This window comes from Acanthaster planci, linkage group LG02 (genome assembly GCF_054643075.1).
Source record: "Acanthaster planci isolate LZ-2023a linkage group LG02, COTS_SCS, whole genome shotgun sequence".
NCBI classification, from domain to species: domain Eukaryota; kingdom Metazoa; phylum Echinodermata; class Asteroidea; order Valvatida; family Acanthasteridae; genus Acanthaster; species Acanthaster planci.
In genome coordinates, this window is record NC_141778.1 from 33,285,908 (window position 1) to 33,303,638 (window position 17,731).

At 40.0% G+C, this 17,731-nt stretch overlaps 4 protein-coding genes across 7 annotated transcripts in view; 2 read left to right on the top strand and 2 right to left on the bottom strand.

Moving 5' to 3' along the window:
• The first annotated feature begins 333 nt into the window (after window positions 1–333).
• LOC110988647 (methyltransferase-like protein 27) lies at window positions 334–6,441 on the top strand. 2 transcript variants are annotated; one of them, XM_022252381.2, is made up of 5 exons: window positions 337–700; window positions 1,723–1,845; window positions 2,353–2,488; window positions 2,715–2,810; window positions 2,987–6,441. In XM_022252381.2, the coding sequence occupies exons 1-5, from the start codon at window positions 578–580 to the stop codon at window positions 3,169–3,171; spliced, it is 663 nt and encodes a 220-aa protein (XP_022108073.1). In that variant the 5' UTR covers window positions 337–577; the 3' UTR covers window positions 3,172–6,441. The 2 variants fall into 2 exon arrangements, with proteins under 2 accessions (XP_022108074.1, XP_022108073.1); XM_022252382.2 differs by lacking the exon at window positions 1,723–1,845 and having other exon boundaries at window positions 334–700.
• Window positions 4,902–12,191, bottom strand: noct (nocturnin). 2 transcript variants are annotated; one of them, XM_022252377.2, is made up of 4 exons: window positions 12,032–12,191; window positions 10,920–10,996; window positions 8,519–8,754; window positions 4,902–7,727 (listed from the first exon to the last, which is right to left on the bottom strand). In XM_022252377.2, the coding sequence occupies exons 1-4, from the start codon at window positions 12,044–12,046 to the stop codon at window positions 6,892–6,894; spliced, it is 1,164 nt and encodes a 387-aa protein (XP_022108069.2). In that variant the 5' UTR covers window positions 12,047–12,191; the 3' UTR covers window positions 4,902–6,891. The 2 variants fall into 2 exon arrangements, with proteins under 2 accessions (XP_022108069.2, XP_022108070.2); XM_022252378.2 differs by lacking the exons at window positions 10,920–10,996; window positions 12,032–12,191 and adding an exon at window positions 9,784–9,887.
• Window positions 12,192–12,708: 517 nt separating this feature from the next.
• Window positions 12,709–16,538, top strand: LOC110988649 (NTF2-related export protein 2-like). The gene is made up of 4 exons (XM_022252385.2): window positions 12,709–12,799; window positions 14,162–14,248; window positions 14,807–14,951; window positions 15,065–16,538. Exons 1-4 carry the CDS (start codon window positions 12,758–12,760, stop codon window positions 15,223–15,225), a joined length of 435 nt encoding a protein of 144 aa, XP_022108077.1. The 5' UTR covers window positions 12,709–12,757; the 3' UTR covers window positions 15,226–16,538.
• Window positions 16,056–17,731, bottom strand: part of sugt1 (SGT1 homolog, MIS12 kinetochore complex assembly cochaperone) — a 28,907-nt gene continuing 27,231 nt past the window's right edge. For both annotated transcript variants that reach the window (XM_087132451.1, XM_022252384.2), the window contains one exon: window positions 16,056–17,400. In XM_087132451.1, the coding sequence (XP_086988577.1) occupies window positions 17,293–17,400 (108 nt within the window). In that variant the 3' untranslated portion in view covers window positions 16,056–17,292. The remainder of the gene's footprint in view (window positions 17,401–17,731) is intronic.

Here is a 17,731-nt window from a genome sequence, read left to right on the forward strand (position 1 = left end):
TGAGGGTTGCCACTTGAAAAATGGCTGCAATCAGACTTCGGAAAAATCACTTTTTGGGGGGTGATTTTGTTTTGTGGGAATAATTAAAAATGTAATTGGTTAACCCACAAAAAATTGAAAAGAAATTGAAAGATAAGTGACCAGACAAGAATTTCATTTGTGTTTCAGAAATCTCAGGGATGTTGGCGTGCATGCTATTGGGCCCTGAACGGTGCTGATTTTACACTGTTTTCAATGGGGCTTGAATTAGTGGACTGGACCCTCAAGCATCGCATGCTAGTTCTCGATAAAAAAAAACACAAGCTGCGAGACAGCGATGTAGAGGGCGCTCTGATTTACCATTGCAGTGACCACAGACATTATGGTCAGACGTGTAGTCAAGTCAAGGTGTGCGTATTACTAATAAGAGTCGTTGTTGGGGATAATAAAATTTTATCAACACTGTCACGTCTGTTGTTGAACACAGTGTTCTTGCACACAGTTGTGTGGCGGGGTATTCTGCAATCAGGCTTACTCCCTGGCGATCAAGGGTGAATGGATATTGATAAGTGAGAATCTGTCTAGTCTTGCGTTACAAATGAACGAGTCAGAGCAAAGTGTCGAAGGTTTTCACCACTTTCGGAGCCAAATCTACGCCCATCCTTCAGGTGGGGAGAAACTGGTTCAAGTTTATGATGAATGGGCAGATCACTACAAGGAGGTAGGCTAGAACTTTTTTCGACATTCTTGCATCAAGCGATTCTATAACGAGCAAGCTATGAATTTTGTGCATGAACACAGGCCCTAAAAAGTATGGGGAAGTGAACCAGTGAACAATCAATTCATAAAAAAAATGCTCATCACATCAGCTCTCCCTGTATGTACTATTAATAATGTACGGCCTAGCTTGAAATTCAAGATCTTGGTCAAAGACAGAAATTTGTGGTCATGCCAGGCATTCCCCTGATTTCCTTTTTTTATGAGCATTAGAATTTTATTTTTGTGAATAACTTCATTCCAAATCATCAACTCTACACTGTATAACCGTTGAGATTGGTTTGATAAAGGGTCTGAATCCTAAGCAGTTTCTTTGTCATCCAATCCCAATCCCATGATGCTCAAAGATTGAACAGGTTTACTGACAAATATGTTTACAATGTTTCTAGGCCCTACCGTACGTAGGACAGACAATAAGCCTAGTGTGGGCTCACTATTATCATAGAGGATGCCTTACTTCTTGGGAATCTTGTAGAAATATGGGTGTGGCCGTTTCATGTAAAAATCTTTGAAAAAATGGTAGTTTTGTGTCTGTGGTATCACGGCGTTGCATATCTAACAGATCATATTCGTGGGGGACCCAATATCAGTCAGATTCCCAAAAATAGTTCATTTGGAAATGTTAAATTTAAAGAACCAGACTCTCTTCTATAATTTCATTGCAACCCCCAAAATCACCCGGTACCATCCCATTAAGGGTCAGTACGTTCAGGAATACGACTGAAATTTGGTCTCCCTCGAACACGGTCTACAAGTGTGCTTGATCACCACACTTAATAGCCGAATTCTGTATGTAGTGCATATGGTTTCAAGCATTTTGATCACTGATTGGTTCCCTGAAAAGCCCAGGGGAGACTTAAAGAAAAAGTTAAACGGTCTTTACGAGATTCGTTTTCCTCACCTAGCTTGTCACTTTCTGCCAGCTGAAGGCCTGTCAAGGATCGTATTATACTTTCTCCTTGTCAGCAAAATCTCAGTGTGGGTTACTGTGGTCCTGCCAATCTGGCTGCCCTTGTGTCTGACGTCATAAGAGATAAATCGGCCAAGATCCTGGATGCAGCGTCTGGAATAGGAATGGTTGGAGAAGAGGTTAGATAGTCTGAATTGGTAGGACTTCCATTTGGATAAGTGGACCAGTGGAACAGTGTTGAAAGTGGAGGGGAGGGAGAAAGCCTGAACAGGGGCAGATACAATATTTGTTAGTGGGGGGAGGTAAATGTTTTAGCACCTCAAATGGCTTGGGAAAAGTTGAGGAAAATAGCTACCTTTACACCCTCCCAGTTCCACCATCGGTGATTTGGATACCCTAAAAATTGTCAACATTGTCAGTTCAACATGTGGAGCCACCGGTAGAACAGTACATATTCATGTGACCTCAGATCAGGGTCAAAGTCAACATGGTCCATATGCCATGCCATAAAAAAGGAGCACCATTCATACATGCTTCAGTAAATCAGTTGACTATTTCCCCTCCCCTTTTCTTAGGGGAAGAGCTTTGGTGTCCACAGGAAACAACATGAAACAATACAAATAGGCTGAAAGTAAGAAAACAACAATGAACAATTAGTCTTGACATGTTTTGTTCTTTGCTTTCAGCTCAAGAGGCGTGGCTTCATTCACATTGATGCCCTGGAACCTTCTCAAGTTTCCTTGGACAAGAGTAAGGAACATCAGTGCTACACTGAGTACATATGCGACACACTAGATGACCACCAGACGAAAATTCCGGATGGTATGGTATAGAAAACTAGCCGATTAATAAACAGGCAGATACACGTCTATAGTACGTTTCAATACGAACACTTCATCGAATCATATCCAGCAACTGTACCAGTATTAGTCGCAAAACAATGAAGTTTTAGGCTGTATGACATTCTAATAAAAAAACAGACAAACTTTGGCGTGATTTCTTTTTATGTGCTTTCTTTTTATGTGCTCAGTGTACTTTTTTTAATCAGATCACTATGATGTCGTCGTCATGAGTGGAGCTTTTGGTATTCCTGGTCATGTGACTGATGCGTGCTTCCCGGAGCTCATTCGAATTACAAAACCAGGTACAGAGTAGAAAGTTGACATCATTTCTTCAGGAGAGATGAGACAGGATTTTAGGGACTCGTATCTGCGAATATCAGAGTACACTTATAGTTCACCCGGTCATCATGAAGGGCCTGGCTAAAGCTTGCATCGACCGACTAATTAACAAATGTGTATCTTTGATTCACTCCCTAAGGTGGTCACATCATGTTCACAATGAGCACCAAGGTAGCGGAGGAGTGGAGTGACAAGTTAGAGGGCGCAATTCAGGCACATGCCCAGCAAGGATCATGGGAAGTTGTTGATTATCGTTGGATCATATACCACCAACATGATACCATCAGTGAAAAAGCAAAAGTGCCGATTCTCAGGCTTCTATAAATGTTGACTACCCAATGAAAGACCATATTACATGTAGATCTATTTTTGGTTTAAATTCACAAGGTTTTAAAATAAATGGTGGACTTGGATAATGTGATTTGAAGGAGTTATTCTGTGAATAAAACAGGAATGTTGAAATGTAGTTCAGTTGTAACTGGCATTCTTCAGAGGCATTTATTTTGGAGGAATGGTTCTTTACTGACACCATAATGCAATGAGCTTTCACCAGTTCCTGAATTAGATTGAAAAACTCGGCTCTCAGTTTGGTATGATGAAAATGGACACTCTGTAAATTTTAAAATGTTGAGGATTCCTATTGCTTTTTCTTTGGCTTTTTCAGAGTGGGTCACACTTGTACTCCGAATAATCTAGTTTATGCCGATCCTTTGACACGTCAAAAATAACAGTACTGTTGAGTGTCACTGGACATTTGGCGAGTTTTTAGTGTAGACCAGTATGGATAGGCTTAACAAAGCTGGTTGATGTCAAGGAAACAGGGAGCAAAGTACCAGGGAAGAAGTAACAACAATGGGATGAACTCGTAGATCACTGTACACATGAACATGTACACTCTATATTTACAACTGTACACACATTTGTATAGTCCATAGCAGGAGGCACTCAGCAGAGTGTTTGAATAAAACATTTCCCCATTGTCAAGTGCAGAATAAAAATAGGGGAGGGAGGGCAGGGGATGACATTAAGAATTTCTTTACACATATTTCTTAGACCGTGGGAAGTTGCTCTTCGCCTTGATTTTGAGTGGCTGGTGCGTGCTGCGATGTGACGAATGACGAACGCCTTGACCAAGGCTATTCTCAGTAATGAGGCAACGTTTGGGGGCTTTTTGCATGCTTTGGAAAGGAAGGAAATCACATTACCAAAGAAATGTCATCTTCCTTATTTTATTTCAAAAACAAATATTTGCCCTTTTTAGGGAGGGGAGAGGGATGGGTACAGTATAACAGATTGTTGAAAGTAAATCGTGGATATACATGGTATATTTTTCAGAACTGTAAACTGATTACATTCTGGGTGTACTTTACAACCACCTGTGATATGCCTTAGTTTCTCAATACCACCCAAATATTATAATGACATGAAGTGTAATTGCACTGAAGGTTTTACTTCTTAAACCATAATTTACAAATAGAATGCATCAATTTTTGCACTCATCTTCAATACTACAGTCGTGGAAAAATACAAGTGGATGATGATGCGTAAAGGAAGATGTAGTTTTTTCCCCTTGAAAAAGTTTATTGATGACGAGGCCTTTCATGGAAACCAATAACTGTAATTGAATTTACAATTTTGTAATGTGAAATAGGCAGGCCTTGTTTATGGTGATATGCATAAATTGCTCAATTATTGATACAAAATGTTTACCTGTCCCATTAGTGTCTGGCTCATCTTTCACAATGTAGCCAATATGGCCCACTGGGTATGAATATACAAATCTTGCAGGTACAGTTACATTTAATAAGTCACTGCTTTGGGTGCAAATTTGTTACAAATAAAGGAAAACAAACAGAAAGCAAACCAACCAAAAGTTGAATCAAAATTGAAAAGGAGTTGTCTTCAGTTGTTGCAAATTAGCACAAACATCTATTGCACAATGTCTCCCTTTGGCACTGAGGTTACAGTATGGTAAATTACATCAATTGGGGTGAGAATGCAACTGCTATAGTATGGGGCATGTAGAATAACTGACAAGATCAACGAAGTCAATATACATGTACATGTAGTGACATTTATTGCACACTGTCTTCCTTTGGCACTGTGGTTACAGTAATATCACATTAAGGTGGGAGAATGACAGCTTTTGACGTAGAACTTACACGAAGAAAGTGAATGTACTGACTTCATCAAAACATTTAATACACAGGGGTGTGAGTGGCCGCTTGAAACTAAAGCTGAAAACTGCTAGCAAAATGCTGAAATGTAAAAATTTCCCATACTTTTGTACAGACCAGGTGTACAAAAAAGCTGAAATCCAGGATCAGCATCTACACAAAATGCTGAAATCAGCTAAAAAGCTGAATTCGCACACCCCTGATTACAACAGTACACCAGTCCTTTGTAACACTTGACATAAAAGCTCATTTCAAAGTACAAAATGCAGTAGTGATATGTTCAAAACAAAAATTATTAAAACTATGTTTCTGTTCAGAAGTACAAGAGTACATGTTCATAAACAATAACGAGAGTTAAGATGGTACTACATGCACAGTGGTATCACTGTACTATGTGCGATCACGTCAATGTGATTCACAGACTAATTGGCTAACACTTTTTCAGTTGCTATTTCTGTACATACATGTAGGCCATTGGTCTTTTTGACATCTCTTACTTTAACTTGGCATTCCAGTAGAAAAAGGATTTTTCCTGATACCTGTTAAACAACTGCTGAGGTCATTCTGCCAGGTGTGTGTCTAAGTATCATTTTTGTAATTCTGATTAACTGACATTTGATTTAACAGTTATTAATTTGTAATGGTGGTTAAATGATATTTGATTAAACAATTCCTATATAATTGATTACACCACTGGGAAATACCTATTGTATCTCCTAGCTTAATTTTATATATTTATGTCAAAATTTTACTCAAACATGTTCTTGCTTCTGTGTTATAAAAACACACCAAATCCAAAGTAAAATATTTAGGAATATTGTTTATTGAACGATTCTATCCCCTCACAAACATTAGGAGCACTCAGGTGCATCATTTTTAACATGTATCCTGTATTGCTTTTAACTAAATTCTTAAGATTTCCTACATTTGATAAATGTGTAAAACAGAAATTCCTTTTTTCTCTTGAACATTTCTCTTTCAGTTTACAGTTTTCACAGCTATTTCTTGTGTACAGTAAGTAGGGTTAATGTATCTTTTTAAATTTGCAAACATTAAGATAAAATTTGATTTTTCTCTTCTCAACTTTTTTTTACAGTGTATGCAAATTTTTACAACTATTATTGTATGCTATTGCAGGGTATAGCGTCTTTTAAATTTCTGAACCTTCCAACAGTGTCATTTTAGTCATAAAGCTTTAGGAATCTGGATTTCTACATCCTAATGTAAATTTTCCATCTGAGGTAGTTGTGCTCAAATTGAAGTCTATACATAGCAACTATTTCTTAGAGCACAAATCAGCCACAGAGACAGGCAGATAAAGATTTTGTAATGCCCTGGGTTAAAAGAAAATGCTTTGTTACCTTTTCCAAGAGTGGAATTTTAAAGGATAAATTAAAAATTTTCATATTTCAAAAAAGTGATTGGTATTTATGGAAGGCCATTAATGTACTGGAGGACCTGAGCCTGGTAAATCTTGCATTAATCTGCGACCAGATAAATACCTGTTGCATTGTTTGATTCTCATAAATGGTGCACACAGCAAATGTGAAACCCCTGTGGTCAGGTTTCACTTAAATGTACACAAAATAAAATGCATTAATTGCTTACAAAGACGTGGTAGAAATACTGAGAGATGTTTTCCACCATGCATAGTTTCAAATCAAACCTTACTTATGACAGAAAGAAATCTACACCCGTAAAATGTCAACGAGAGTGTTCTTGGCTTTTCTCGCTCAAGACAGCTGCCAAATGCCTGTGCAGCCATTCCTCAAATTCTGAAAGACATCTAACACAATTTGCCTGTATATTTTACATTCGCAAATAAAAAAAATGCAGGAGGTGGAGAAATCATACTGAGAGTACCCCACTACGATTTGAATGCAAAATCTGCAACAAGCGACAAATGATCTGAGGGATACGTGTGTGATGGGAGTCTGTCTTTCCCCAAATGTTCTCCCAAGGGCAATTCCAAAATCTTCACTGGACACAACTGGTTTTGAGTGTACCACATATAGTCTATAGTGTGACACACCTCCCCTGAGGGGCGTATTTTCCACGTGGTATAGGGAGGCTCAGAATTGCCATCTTCACTGAGGTTCTTGTAAACGCTGTCTAGCCCCATCTCGCTGGCTTCAAAGGCTTTGTAGACATTCTCAGATGGCTCAGCATTGAAATCTCCACTCAGAATCAGTGGACAGCCGCCAGCCTGTTGCTGAAGGACTTCAAGGAGGTTCAAGCCTTGAAGATGTCTCAGTTGATGCCAGCTTGCCTTGGCTTTCAGGTGAGTGGTGCCCACAACCAACTCCTTCTCATGATGGTCCTCAACGGCCTTACACTTCAGCCGCAACAGGACTGCCACCTGATTGGTGGGCCATGTGCTACCCCCATCTTTCACCTCTAAGACAGGGCACATACTATTGACCAGGGAAAACTTCTCCAGTTTGTAGAAAACAGCGCATCCGTCCGGGCCATTGTTGCTCAAGCAGTCCAGGCAAGGGGAGTCCGGCTTTGCTTTGAAGACTCCCTTGTAACCCACCCGCTCCAGCTGTACTTTGAAGAAGTCGTGGAAGTGGTCCACTTCCTGGAGGCAGATAACATCAGGGTCGTAGGTCAAGATCTCTCGGAGGCAGGAGACCCGCCTAGTGTCCCACTCTAAGGCTTCCCTGGGGCACTTGATGAAATTGTCCGCTCCTTTGCTGAGTGCTAGATAAGACAAGTGAGTATTCCTCAGTATTAAATATCTACAGATTTGGAAGGAAGCCTAGGTAGTGTCGCTGTATTGTCGTCGTTGGAAGCATGAAACTTTCCAATGTACCTGTAGATATGTTCAAGTAAGGAGCATTTCTGAACCCGGCCCATGTAAAGTGACTTTCCCCACAACCTACGTAAGAACTTTCATTCAGTCAGAGTCCCAGGCATTCAGCCTACGGCTTTTTCTCAGCTCCTGTCCCACTTTCAAACGGTGACATACCATTACCGTTGAAGTTTGAAGAATTCCTGACATGTCTGTGCCTGTTCCTCTTTTACACCTGCCCTCTGTCTGATGGGGCTTTCTGTTCAAGTTTCTTGCTTGTTTACCAGCCCTTATGTTGCTTCTTGTCAGTGACGATGATATCACATTTTGTTACTTGCATTAATCTGGTCTAACAACACATTTATTTAACGTTACAGTTCATCAAGACCAGTAACAAAGCTACAAAAATGCATTTTGACAACAATAAATGTTCTGTGTGAATTATAACTTTATTTTGTTCATATGGAATGTCACACATGGCATATATTATTACGAGAGAGGGGTTTCAAAAACTTAAATATATAAATGTAATTTACACCATAAATTTCACTTTATACCATACTTTTTTCTTCAAACAATTTAAACGGAATTTGATTTTGAACCAAGACACATTTGATTTGTACAACCAACACAGCTATTGCATCTCTCAAATATCATCACCTTGGTTGTAAGGCAAAGAAGAAACGTCAAGCCAACTTACCATCAGCTAACACATTCCACTGCATGATCCTAATGGATGTGTTGTCCCTCCCCTCGGCTCTATCCACAGCGTCCCCCAGGAGCGACCGGAAACTCCTCTTCAGCAAAGAAGGCTGGTTATTCTGGGCATCAATGCAGTGCTTCAGTAGTTGCTGGCTGGTAAGCTTTCCGGCAGGGGACTGGTCCAGGATATTCGAATGTAGCATGGTGATTCGAGATGTCGTCCTTCCCATAACACTGAGAAAAAAAAAAATCAATGAAATATGACCTCAATGGGTAGGACTGCGGCACATTTAAAAAGTGACAAACAATGAATTCTTTCCCTGAGCTGGTACAAAGCATGATATCAAGTCCAGTCCAGGCATCAAGGTGCATACATTCTCCTACTTGCAGCAGGTAATCAGCCCAATACTGTGACTGTAACACTACCAAGTTTGTTTGCACCTTCTCTACAGCATACAAGTATGTACATGTATTCTGAAAGTGCATCCACCCATACTCTTTGTTCACTGTGACATATGACAACTCAACCATCAAAACAATTTTGCTGCTGTGACACCTTGATTATGTGAATCCTTTGTGATTTAAGTTTATTGCCTTTGATTCCAAAAATCAAAATTAGATTGGTCAATATTTTTGGCTTGGAAAGTTGTACTGGGTTGATCAGCAAGATTGCGCCGCGCTATCACACTATCCAACTTTATTTCCCTCTTATGACCTATTGTGTAACAAAATCAACCAACTGTGCAGGGATGGAGTAAGCCCACACAACCTATGCTTATGCCCAGCAGTTTTCAAGCTAGCAAAATATTTCTAATGGTGTGCATGTCAGACAAGGTAGATTCCTCAATGCAAAGATTCCATTTTTATTTCAATGACATTCCCAGGTATTTTTCAATCAGTATCGTGAAATCCAGTGATAAAAATGCACCCCCCCCCCAAAAAAAATGCCAGTTGAGTTACCTCAATGGACAGTCTATCTATTATACCCCAGCTGTGACAACTGCCCAATTTTGGTTATCCAGCAAAATTAAATATAAAAAGACCACAGTACAGTAAAATCTCAGTAAGTCGAAGCCTGTCAAAACTCTGTTTACCTCGACGTCTTTCTGTATTCCCGACAAAAGAATAGGCCTTTATGTACAATAAACTATCCATAACTCGAAACGTGAATACCACTAAAGCCGCATATGTCAAAGTTTTGGCAGGCCAATTAAAACAAAAAACTGAAGAATGATGAATAAAAAGTGATGAAAGAACGCTTGCCTTCATTATGAGTCATTACTGTCACGCGCACGACTTTTCTTTGATGAGCCGAGCATGTTCACACGGGCTGCTATTGTCACGTCGACAAGCACTGGGTGGGCATCAACCGCAACCGTAAAATAAGGCCGTGTCCGAAACAGGCTTCCAGAGCTACGGCTATGTCTATGTCTATTGTCTGCGCATCTCCATGCATTTCCAATGAAGTGAATACCAAGACCTAGCTCTAGACAAGACATTCAGATGCAGCCTAAATCAGGCACGAATGATGCGCCCTCAAGCTCTTTGTACATGTATCACGTGAATCAGCACGGAAACCCTGACCGACTGGCCCGTGCGCTGCGTTACGCGGTAACAGCCCAGTCATGCAAAGCAAATGAATGAATTCTCAGGACGTAGACACAGGTACAGGTACATAACTTCATTGGTTTATTGTTTATTGATGTACCACGTGAAAACATGTTTAATGATGATGTTTGAGGAAATCTTGCACAGTAGGGATAGCCTGAAATCCACTTCGTGTTCAACTCAGCTTGCAGGCCAGCTGCCGTAAGCCAGTAAGGTTACATATGTAATGAAGCGTGTAACTTTAGATAACTCGAACGTCGGATAACTCAAACTTTTCGTCCATTCCCCTGAGCTTCGACTTATTGAGATTTCACTGTAGAAGAAAATTGCAAAAACTGAACTCTTACCAATGTTTAAAAGGGATTTTACACCACGGTTGGGGTTGGCTGAATTGTTGTTTTGTTTGCAACTGACATTGTAACATTTCAATGATTCTGCTCTCTTCTCTACCCACTGTTGTTCATTTATCTTGGAATTAGTCTTTTTTTTTAAACTGACTGTGTTCCCTTTCTCCTATCTTAACCTCAATACAACTTCACGTCACTTATTGCTTGCCTTTTTCGTTCCCATGCCCTTTTTCTCATGCAGTGTTTCTTGTCAACCACAGTTGGGCATACCCACTCAGTTGGGGCAGTTGACACAGGGCGTAACATATCTACATGGCGTGCCTTTACAGTCAACTGCAAACAGCAGACTTGCCCAAACAGTCAGGCTGCTTCAGCAGTAAAGCCATTAGGCCAAGCAAGTTTCTGAGTGAGTCAACTGGCTCAGCTGTGTACACACTAGCTTACCTGTTGATCAGCTTCAAAATTTGTCTTGCCAGCACAAGGAACAAATTTCGATAGATGCTTTTCAGAACAACTTCCATCTGTTGAAAAGAAAGGCACAACACGAAATGCTTTAAATGAAGAAAATGGTGCATACATGTATAAGGATGATAAATGTAATTTGAATGATAAATGTGATTTGAAGGATGTGTATCTGTCAGTACACTTGTGAATAAACGAAAAGAAAAGCATGAATTGTGTAATATTACGACAACATAGTTTAGTTAAATGCAAGCAGCTACATATAAAGTTCAGGACAATAATCACTACTGTGGCCAAGACGTCTTAAGACCACAGAAGACGATCGCAATATAAGATACACAAGATCTTCAAACTGAATTCAAGTCACAAGATGCTTCTCCATGAACTGTCACACTCTATGTAATATTTGACCCAGGTCAAGGCAATATTCCCTAGTGATTACTGACTTTAATTACTTATTCACCTCACTAGCACACAGCACCAACACAGCCATCGTAGGCCTAACTTAACCAAAATTGCTATATGCTAAATTCAGTGACAGAATATCACTAGCTTGGGTATGTAGGTCTCAGTGTGGATTGCAAGCTACTTAGCAGTTGCAACCACTGGGTCCGATTCCCGGTAGGCCTACACACCGCTGACTTTTTGGCACCAAAAATCACAATGCTTTGCAACTGTTTTACTATTAAAAGCTGATTGAAGCTGGACCCAACACTGCTGGAAATATCCAGCACTCTAGGTTCATGACATGGGAAGATTACCATATTGTGTATCTTCATCTCCAGAAGTCATGTAAAGTCTTGTATAGTGTTGGTTATTTCCAGCTTTATTCTCTTTTAAGTTGCAAAATATTTCACTTTAAATTCTAGTGATTCGTAGGTGTAACAATAGTTGGCGTCGGAGTTGGTTACATTTTACAAGCCAAGCCACTACCAGTGTACCAGCATTCATTGTACGCATCTGTTCGTGCTTTCTACCTCAGTGGTTCGTGGTAATGGGAAAACAATCGACGAGATCCTGCCTGTAATTACTGGATTTCGTTTACAATTTCCAACTCCTCTAGCTTTCAAAGAGTATTTCAAACTTTTACCTACCCAAGTTATGATCATGTGCCAGTAAAAGCCTTCTACAAAAGTGATAAACTTGAAGATAAGTGAAAATTCACCGCGATCCGCGCACGTGCGCAAGCAAATTCTGTCTAACCAAAATTAAACGCAGGGAACATTGACTGATTGATGGCCCTGTTACGACCCAACTATAGCATAAGTCCCAACTATAGTTGGAACAGTCCCAACTGTAGTGCTGCTGTTGGGCTGGCCCAACTGTTGTTGACCAATGTCTGTGGGAAATGTCTCAACATTATCCAAGTCAATGTGTCTCTCGCTGGACACAATTCATCAAAATTGTGGCACTTACACCTATGACCAATGACATGACATTTGTAAACAATATGACTTTGGCACATGCCGGGCACATCATGCACACAGGACCTCTCTGCTGTAGTTGGGCCGGGCCAAATGTAGTACTCTAGTTGGGACGGGCCCAACTATAGTTGGGACTGATGCTGTAGTTGGGGCGTAACAGCCCTAAAAAGACATTTGCAAACGAAACGCATTTATCACATCGCTTTTTACCTGTCAGAGTATGCAAGAAATTTTGAATTTTTATTGCAATAAAAATGCTATTTTAGGGGGAAAGGATTCTTCCAATGTATTTCATTTTCTAAGAAAATAGAGTATTGTGAGAGAAACGCCACAATGTAAAATGAACTTTGTCCCATCAGGGTCATCTTACATGTGGGTTAAAATTTTGGTCACTGGATGGCGCGCTTTCAGTTCGAAGTGGCCAAGATGTCGAGCGCGGTAAGAAAACACGGAGTCCAACATTAACAATGTATTGACACCGCTGGCATGTTGTTTAGTCTTGACTAATCGTTATAACTCCTTAGCACGAAAGATTGTACACTTGGGGACCCAGTTTTTTTTATCATTTTAATCTTGAAAAACTGGTTAAGTCCCCCCCCCCAGAAAAACTTGAGCAACGCTCACCCACTCACTGTTTTCCTCCCTCATGCATTGTCCCTGTCACTGAGTCATAACTTAAGTTTTATCGTGCTGACTGACTCTGGGCTAATTTTTTGGAAATTTGTTATTTGTGAGAAAATGTGACTTTATCACAGATTAACTAGCCATACGAATTTGAATTCACCACGTGTCATGTGTTTATGAAACAATTTCCCTCAAACCTAAAAACCTGCCCTTTTTTGACAACCCTCCAGTTAGCATGAATGATGTCACAGTGCCAGTGGTCATGAAGATGAATTCAAAAGTTAAAATGTAGCTCTCTTTTCTATTACCGTATAGGAACAGGGTCCCCAAATTTACAATCCCCAATAGCACGGGCTAGACGAAATGATTGAGTACGTTAAAAGTCATGTTGTACAGGGAAAGAGTTCTAAATAATAAACGAACAACTTGATACCCCGTGACTGTGTACAAAATGAGACCATGGTCACATGATGGAGGATTAAGAACACAGACTTGTCTGAATATCCTAAGTCCATGAGAATAGAAGATATGATTTGCATCCTAACAATTTCAAAAAGACACAGGAGGAATTTTGTTCCCTTTTTCATTATTCATTCGTTTATTATTACAGACTTCCAGTTAAGTTTAATACTGACAAACAACAACCAAGGCAAAAGCCTTGCTGAGGATGAGCTACACCCCCAGCAGGATCAGGTCAAATAGGGATCATTATAATAAAATGACCTGTAGTATACTGTACAAAATAAAGGTGCGAGCCAATCTGACGTGGGTTGGCCATAGCTCAAGCAGACATCTGGACATACGAAAGCCATCCACATCTTTTTAGATTTTGTGTCCTCTTACAAATTATAAAATCTTTGTAAAAAAGGGTTTTTGGGGGCAGTGGCATCAGGACATGTAGGCTGTGGATGCAAATCTACAACTTCTATTCTCATGGCCTTTGTGTATTCTAAGGAAATGTTGTTAATGAGTTTTCTTAGCTAAATTTTTAGGACCTTGTCACTTTCTGATGGCTGTTACAAAATTTTACGGGAAAATCAGTGTTGTCCGTACTTGGAACATATCCCAGTCCTGTATATTTAGGGGGTTTGTACTTGTGGTAACTGAGAGTACGATTAAGCCTAGGCTATTGTATTTATAGGCTAAGACCTTTTTTTTTTTGTCTTTTCATTGTAGGATCTCAAATTGCAGCTTGAACAAGCTGTGCTTGCTGGTAAAGAATTCCATAAGCTGTACTATGAAAAATTTGATAAGAGAAGGAACGTAAGTAGCCTGTTTTTACTCTTCTTCTTTAGACAAGGGTTCAGAAATCTACCTCTAGAATGAGTGGACCCCCTTCCCCAAACGTGGGTGTGTAATATGATGAACCTGTAGTCCTAGGGGGAACAGAAATCCAGACTAACCAGACTACGCTACAGTACACATGTAGCTCTTTACATTTTTATGATACATATAGCCTTACATGGCTGATGGTCTTTTCTTCTCATTTTTGATTAACCACTTCCTGCCGGGGACTCCGAAATCGGAGCCGTATGGTTTATATGCATGGCCGGGGTCTCCGAACTCGGACAAAGGAAACAGGGCCCTGTAACAAAAGACCGTACTCTGAACAAAAGACCAGGCTGCTGGGCATTGCCGGCATTTTTCACTCTCAAAAGTGGTGATAATCAAAGATTTTAAGTTTGTCCTCTACAAACACTAGGCCTACTTTAAACTAGGTCAGAGTACATGAAGCAAGTTCAAATTTTAAAACAGGAGCTCTTTCCTGAATGAGTAATCAGCAAATATTACCGGCAATTGTTACATGTGTTTTTTTTCTAGATGCTGAATAAATTATACATGGATTCAGCTACCATGGTGTGGAATGGTAACCCACTACAAGGCTGTGAAGCTATCCTGAAATTCCTGGATCAGTTACCAACCAGCGAACACACCATTGACTCACTTGACTGCCAACCGATACCAAGTATTATACAATTTTGTGTTTAATGTCTGTATCCATATTTCACCTCTGTATACATAAACAGTTCCCAGTAATTAGACTTCAAAATATTATTTTGCCTGTTTTTTGTTCTTCAGGTGTTGTTACACAAGGTCAGACATCTCTAATGGTCATCGTTGGAGGAAGAGTCAAGTTTGAAGGGACAAAGGAGACTTTCACTTTTACGGAAAATTTCATGTTGACAACACAAGGCGGCGTCTGGAAGATTGCCAGTGACTGCTTCAGATATCAGGAGTGAACATTGATAGGCTGGTTTTGGATGAACTCAGATGCAATCATGGCTAGGTGCCAGAACTCTTGGCAATCAGTTGGACGCAGAGCTTTGCCAAAGAATGCCACCATGAACAGAATGCCTCAGGAGTGTTTCCAGACTTGAAATGCAGCAGACGCCACAGTCCAAGTGGACAGGTTTTGTATGTCACAAGTTGATACAAGGACCCCACGGTACCACCAAAATGGATGCAATTAGGCCTAGATATGAACAGGTGAGCTGTGTTGGATGGAGTTGCTAGTGTGTCTCAGTCGTACTGTAAAACATGGAACTGCTCCCTGAAGTTTTTCTTGACGTTTCAAGCTTGACCTGTAGCCAATGCCATGTTGATGTCGAACAAAGGCTTGAAATGATTGTAATTTGTGGACATCAGATGCCAACATCTAAAAAATTACAGACTGTGCAGTGCAAACATAGCACTGGGTGGTATATTATTCACATACAGTTCATGTATATAGGTTTTTTTCACAAGATGTCACTTGATGGACAAAGGCAATTCAGGAAATGTTCAAAGTCCGCAGTGGCAGGTGCCTTTGAACATGCATCTTTCTTACGGCAACTTTAAGTACACAATTCTAGGAGACTGCGAAGGCGTGTTTCTGTGTAAATTGAACGCTGACGGTCAAAAATCACGACTGGAATCCTCGGCAATTTTTCCCAGTTCTATATAGATGTAGATGGACCCCATTGTTTACATTACTGGCCACTCATGTAGTTTTGTTCATACCATTTCTTTAACATTTCTCCATCCAATACCACCATCAGAATAGTGTCTGTTCCGAGAAATAAAAGCAATATTTCATAAAGCATTTTTAAAAAGTTTATTGTTGCAAGAAATACAAAATGTGAGGACAGTTTATGGAATTTTGAACATTCATCTTACTAGAAGACTTCTTGCACATTTGAAACGGTTCATTATGGACACAGAAGGGTCAACAGTGAGGGTCACTAGGCTGACAGAAAAGACAAGTCTATACAAAAAGGACATAATGTTTTCAATTTCACTGTAACACACCAGTCCAAAATCAATTCAAGTGAACATTCATCACATGGACAAATTTAGTACGTTTTTTCATCAAAGTAAATAGGCAAAGCAAAGCTGGGTGAATTTTACAACCTGCATCCACCTTTCCCTTCATGTAATTACAAACAACTGCAAGTGCATATGTATTACTTTTCAAATTGTAATTTTTGCATTCAGCCTTGAAAAAATAACTTATCGGTATGAAGAAGTGGATTCACTTTGAGAATAAATTGATTTGGTTTGTTGAGGAAGAATACATTGATTTGTTTGTTGAGGAATCCTCTATTTTCGGCACTTCATCTGTCTTCCTTGGTTCTTATTCTGGCTCTGGTTAAGTCCATGGTGGGATCCAGGAAGAGTTGTGAAGAGGTCTTCTCTCATCAAATTGTTTCCTCAATGTGGAGGTCACAAGTACCCTTTCCTCCAGAATTGTACCCCTCTACAAATTAATTTACACGTTAAAATTTCAATCAAACTGAAATTAGAAAACTGTACATGGAACAAAGTTGCACTATTTACAGGATAATTGGAGAACTATTTCCTCGAGTAAATGAAGTAAAATGAAGCTAAAATGATATCCATGCAATGAAAATCTAACACTGTTTGGTTCCTTCCAGCAAAATGATTCAATTCTTGGGAGGAGGAGCAACTGGCTTCCTATGTTTTTTTCCACAGTTTTGATCTTGCTTTGACTTGTAAAGGAGAGTTTTGACCAGTTTGACTCAGATCATAGAGGTTTGACCGTATTTTTGACCTCGACAGGAAAGTTTTGACCAGTTTGACTGAGACTGCAGCGATTTGGCCTTGCTTTAACCTTGACAAGAAGGAGGTTTGACAGGAAGGTTTTGACCAGTTTGACTCGGCAGAAGTTCAGCCTTGTTTTTTTACCTAGCCATTTAGTTGTGACCAGTTGACCGGAAGGTTTCGCCTCTTTGGTCTAGATACGAGAGTTTAACAGTGCCACTTCTTCAACATGTTGCCTTTCTACTATTTACACTGGCCAATGACTGTTAGGTGTCCCATTTTTTGTATTCCATTCCATCTGGTGGTTTAATGTCTGTTTTCTTGGCACCAATCTCCTGCCAGTTGGTGCTCAGGACGGTGCCACCGGATTCAGTCTGTGGAGAAAATGTAAAAAGACTGTAAGAAATAAATTGTGTGGGAAGTGGGAGTGGTTTTCAATGTGGCTTCTTGAAAATGAAGATGTAATACATTCTATTTATTTTTATTAGAATTAATACATGGTTCTAGTGGCTTGCATATGGAATAGGAATGGAGCTAAACCACCTAGAACAACTTGTTAAAGGGAACAAGGCTCCCACTGTTAAAGGGACCAAGGCCCCCATCTGCAGCTCCACTGTTGGCCAATTCCGCATTGCTGTGACTTTCTGCCACTACTGCCAAGATGCCAAAATTAATAGGGCAGAGAAAAACCAACAGAAAAGCTGC

What these genes read in the sequence shown, in the direction of transcription:
- noct (XM_022252377.2), bottom strand. An exon ending in ATTTTGAAGCTGATCAACAG is followed by an intron (nt 8,755 to 10,919) that starts GTAAGCTAGTGT and finishes TTTTTTTCTCAG; the next exon opens with TGTTATGGGAAGGACGACAT. An exon ending in GTGGAATGTGTTAGCTGATG is followed by an intron (nt 7,728 to 8,518) that starts GTAAGTTGGCTT and finishes TGTCTTATCTAG; the next exon opens with CACTCAGCAAAGGAGCGGAC.
- LOC110988649 (XM_022252385.2), top strand. Translation starts at nt 12,758, where the DNA reads ATGGCGCGCTTTCAGTTCGAAGTGGCCAAGATGTCGAGCGCG. An exon ending in TGGCCAAGATGTCGAGCGCG is followed by an intron (nt 12,800 to 14,161) that starts GTAAGAAAACAC and finishes TTTTCATTGTAG; the next exon opens with GATCTCAAATTGCAGCTTGA. An exon ending in AATTTGATAAGAGAAGGAAC is followed by an intron (nt 14,249 to 14,806) that starts GTAAGTAGCCTG and finishes TTTTTTTTCTAG; the next exon opens with ATGCTGAATAAATTATACAT.
- LOC110988647 (XM_022252381.2), top strand. Translation starts at nt 578, where the DNA reads ATGAACGAGTCAGAGCAAAGTGTCGAAGGTTTTCACCACTTTCGGAGC. An exon ending in TAGGAATGGTTGGAGAAGAG is followed by an intron (nt 1,846 to 2,352) that starts GTTAGATAGTCT and finishes CTTTGCTTTCAG; the next exon opens with CTCAAGAGGCGTGGCTTCAT. An exon ending in CCAGACGAAAATTCCGGATG is followed by an intron (nt 2,489 to 2,714) that starts GTATGGTATAGA and finishes TTTTTTAATCAG; the next exon opens with ATCACTATGATGTCGTCGTC.